At 41.5% G+C, this 3,986-nt stretch overlaps 1 protein-coding gene across 1 annotated transcript; it reads right to left on the bottom strand.

The window, feature by feature from the left end:
• Nucleotides 1–1,632: 1,632 nt before the first annotated feature.
• Nucleotides 1,633–3,765, bottom strand: LOC109888980 (interferon-induced protein with tetratricopeptide repeats 1-like). Its single transcript, XM_020480126.2, has 2 exons — nt 3,651–3,765; nt 1,633–3,515 (listed from the first exon to the last, which is right to left on the bottom strand). Exons 1-2 carry the CDS (start codon nt 3,674–3,676, stop codon nt 2,198–2,200), a joined length of 1,344 nt encoding a protein of 447 aa, XP_020335715.2. The 5' UTR covers nt 3,677–3,765; the 3' UTR covers nt 1,633–2,197.
• Between the last annotated feature and the right edge of the window lie 221 nt (nt 3,766–3,986).

Raw genomic sequence — 3,986 nt, 5'->3', positions numbered from 1 at the left:
GTAAAAAAAAGAGACAAAAACGATAGACAATTTTTTTTTAAAGCTCGTCGTTTCCAATAGGAACAAATGAGTCATAGTGGGCAGAACAAGAAAGGAGGTGGGCAGAGCCTATTGGCGCATTCTAGTATACTTCTGCATATTTCCATTTGGCAACGCCTACTCTGTGAAGTGTGTGTGTGTGTGTGTGTGTGTGTGTGTGTGTGTGTGTGTGTGTGTGTGTGTGTGTGTGTGTGTGTGTGTGTGTGTGTGTGTGTGTGTGTGTGTGTGTGTGTGTGTGTGTGTGTGTGTGTGTTTGTGTAAGAACTCAATTCACCTTTGCACATCCTAAAGAGCGCGATTAAAAAGAAAGCTTTGGCAAAGGGTGAAGTCTACAAATCTTTGTCTGTTCTGTTCATAACATATTTTAGTTTTGGGAACAGAAAACTGTATTGAGATCAAATGTTTCATTGATGTGAAGATTTGCAGAATGTCGATCAAAATCCATCTCATTCCATCTTCTCCCATTGCCCGCAAATAGGCTTGCTGGCGGATTCTTCCGGCTGCTTCACATTTATACATCTAGTGAAATATCTGTCTCATTGTTCTATCTGTGGCGATACTCCATTTGAACTACTCCACAGTTACTGGATTGGTTGAACAGTGCAGAAGTGAACCTCCCCAAAAAGTTTTTTTTCTTCATGTCAGATCCAGGATGTTGGGGATCTAATTTCAGCCGTTTCTGTTAGGCCTGACATATTAGGTTAGGGGAGAGATAACCAAATAGAGAAACAGGATATACAATCGAAGAGTACGGGACAGAATGTATATTAACGAGCCCAGGGTTCACATATTCCTCACACTGGATTCACCTACTATGAATAGCTACACCACCAGAGACAGGAGAAGAGAGATGGAATGAGAATGTTATGTTTAAGGCCAGGAGTTTTCCTTGACCGGACTTCTGCATGTCAGTCAATCAATGACAAATAGAGACACATGGGCGAATTTATGGATGCTAAACTGGTTGTGATGCATGAGAAGATGGAGAGTTATGGATTGTCTTCATTAAAACACCAGGTGGCGCCTTATACACATGAAATCATTTTTTTTTTGTCAAACCCTTTTGAGATAAGTAGTTGTCTGTATAAAACTGAAGGAGCAATGTTAAGTCAGTTAAGAACAAATCCTTATTTACAATGACGGCCTAGGAACTGCCTTGTTCGGGGGCAGAACAACAGCTTTTTACCTTGTCAGCTCGGGGAGTCAATCTAGTAATCTTTCGGTTACTGGCCCAACACTCTAACCGCTAGGCTACCTGCCGCCCAAATGATACTGTGATTTCTGGAGCTACTACGGAGAAGGTGATGTATTTTGATGCCAACTGACCATTGTCACACTTCATTCCCCATTGCTTTCCACTGAAACATTCTGTGCTGTATTGTGGTGTTCTGTCTCTGACTGTGTACCATGACCTTGTACCGTATGCATGACCTTCAGAGCCTTAATCAAATGCAGCCCATAGCTGGTCATAGTCAATGTATTTTGTTGTACAATTTCAACTAGATATCCACAGCTATGCATTAAGACATTGTAGTAACCTACTGGGATAGTGGTTTATAATTATAAAATAACTTGTTGTTTGCTGTTACTGTATTTCTTTCATTAATGATCTCTTAATAGAATACCTTTATTTTCACAAGAACTTACAAGATATTTGACAGTACAATATTACACATTACATACCTTTTATTGTGTCCAGTGTGAAGAAAATAAAAGCAATACGATCCTATTGTTCTGGATAGTCTGTCTGTGAGGCTATACAGGGCCTCTACTCTATAATGAAACATTTCAAATAACATATTCGTTTGTCTACAGTACATTAGTCCAAAGTAAATTTTTACAGACTCAATTCAAAATGTGGATTCCAGACAGATGTTTGTCATGTTGGCCTACATATTCATAAGACTTTATTATCAGCATTGAATTTACTTTCAAGTGTTAGTATTGATGGTCATGCAATTGAGTGCAAACCTTTTTAATACTAAGGTATTCAGTTTCTTCTAAATCAAAATGTGTCCTATATTGCCTTAGATTTTTCCTAGTGGTGTTTGGTATAGTAAATATATTTTCTACATTAATCAGTATTAAAAAGGTGATGCACATTTGACTGATTCAGCAGACAGTTCTACTTAATTCAAGCCTTTATTGGAAAAAAGGTTTAGAATTTGCCGACAGCACCTTCTCCATCAAGGCCATCCAGAAAGTTCACAATTTCCTTCGCTCTGTCACCTCCATTACGGACAATGGACAACAGAACATGAATACTGCTATCACGTTGGTCAGTGGGTAGCATAATCTCTACTGCCTTCTTGTGGAAATCAATTGACCTGGAAGCATCTTGTTTGGCATAAAACAGATGTTGGGCATACCAGTTGTAGATTTTTTGTAAATCCTGTGGTTCCATTCCTTCCCTATCAAGAAGCAGGTCCTCGAATATCTTATCTGCTCTATCAACTCTGCCAGATTCTTTGTACATGGCAGACAGTTCCAGTTTAGCTGCAAGGGATTTTGGGTAGAGTGTGACCACCTCTTCATAAAGGTTGACTGCATCTTCCATCAGAATATGCCTCATTGGGTTCCTTTTCTCTTCTTGAGAGAAAATCTTCCATTTGTAACACTTCCCAAGATGCCTTTTCAGCTGGCGTGAATCAGGGTGTCTCTCCAGGGTCCTTCTTGCCAGGTCAATGCTTGAATCATGAGAGACGTAATCTCGTAAAAAATATAGCAAGATTCCAAATCCACCAAAGCTGTCCAAAGGCTTCTCTATCACTTCCTCTGCAAGTTTACGTGCTTCCTCAACCTGGCCGCTCTCTGCAAGCCTCTGCAGGTACATCACTGTGATGTACAAATCTTCTGGATCCAATTCTCTAGCAATCTGTAGGTGCTCCAACATCTCAGATCGCAGCTTCGGGGTAATGTTCTTATTTTCAACAGATTTATTAAACGCCATGGCGTAGCCGCAGCGCAGCACCTTGTTCTCAGGGTCCCCCTTTAAGGCCACCCGGAAGCAATGTAGTGCTTCTGCTTTCTTGCTTACATCAAACTTATTCAAAGTCCAGGCCCTTTCTCCCCACACTACACCTGGGCAGGGTGAGGGGTTGTCCCGCAGTAGTCTCCCCACCTTCTCCACATAGGTCTGGCTCTCTGTCAGCTCCCCTTGGTGATAGTGCACCCAGGCCAAGTTCCCATAGTGGACCACCAGACTTAGCTCCACGTCGTCTGGGCTGTTTAGGCGAATGGCCTCTTCAGCCTTCCTCAGGCATTGAAGAGCGTCCTCTGTGGAGCCCAAAGCGTGGTGTAGGTAAGCCAGGAGGTTGTACAGATAACCCGTCCAGGAACATTGAACCCCCTCGCTGCTGCTGATGTCAATCATGGATTCTCTGAGGCTTTGAAGTTTAGATCTGTTGTAGTCCAGCTTCCAGGTGAAGTGGCATTCTAAATCCTGCAGCCTAATTTTCAAGGAGTTCTGAGCCATTCTGGTTTAAAAAAGGCAGCAGTTCAATCAAAATAGTTTAGAACTAACAATACTTAAGAGAGATATGTCAGACCTGGATGATGAACCAATTACTTGTTGTTTATGTGTGAGTGAGAGAGAGAGAGAGATCACTTACTTCATAGTTGGGCAAGAGAAAGCCATCTTGTGGTCTCGACAAAGAAAATTTGTGTCTGTGTCACGACAAAGAAAATGAGTGTCTGATTAGATACCTCACTGACTATCCTGATTTTATACTGTATGGACCAAATTGTTATCTTCCAATGGGAGGGTTATGTGGTTATTGTCATAGTTTTGTTTCTAACAAATAGAGACTTAAGCAAATGGGTGTGTGCTCCACAAGACTCATGTTGAAACACGAAAGGGCCTTTTGCCACAAAGTTGGAAGCACAGAATCGTCTAGAATGTCATTGTATGCTGTTGTGTTAAGATTAAGGGGCCTGGCCGGAGCAAT

This window comes from Oncorhynchus kisutch, linkage group LG4, assembly GCF_002021735.2.
Source record: "Oncorhynchus kisutch isolate 150728-3 linkage group LG4, Okis_V2, whole genome shotgun sequence".
Taxonomy (NCBI): domain Eukaryota; kingdom Metazoa; phylum Chordata; class Actinopteri; order Salmoniformes; family Salmonidae; genus Oncorhynchus; species Oncorhynchus kisutch.
Note: the sequence above shows the minus strand (reverse complement) of the source record. Positions and strands in the feature narration are given on the sequence as shown.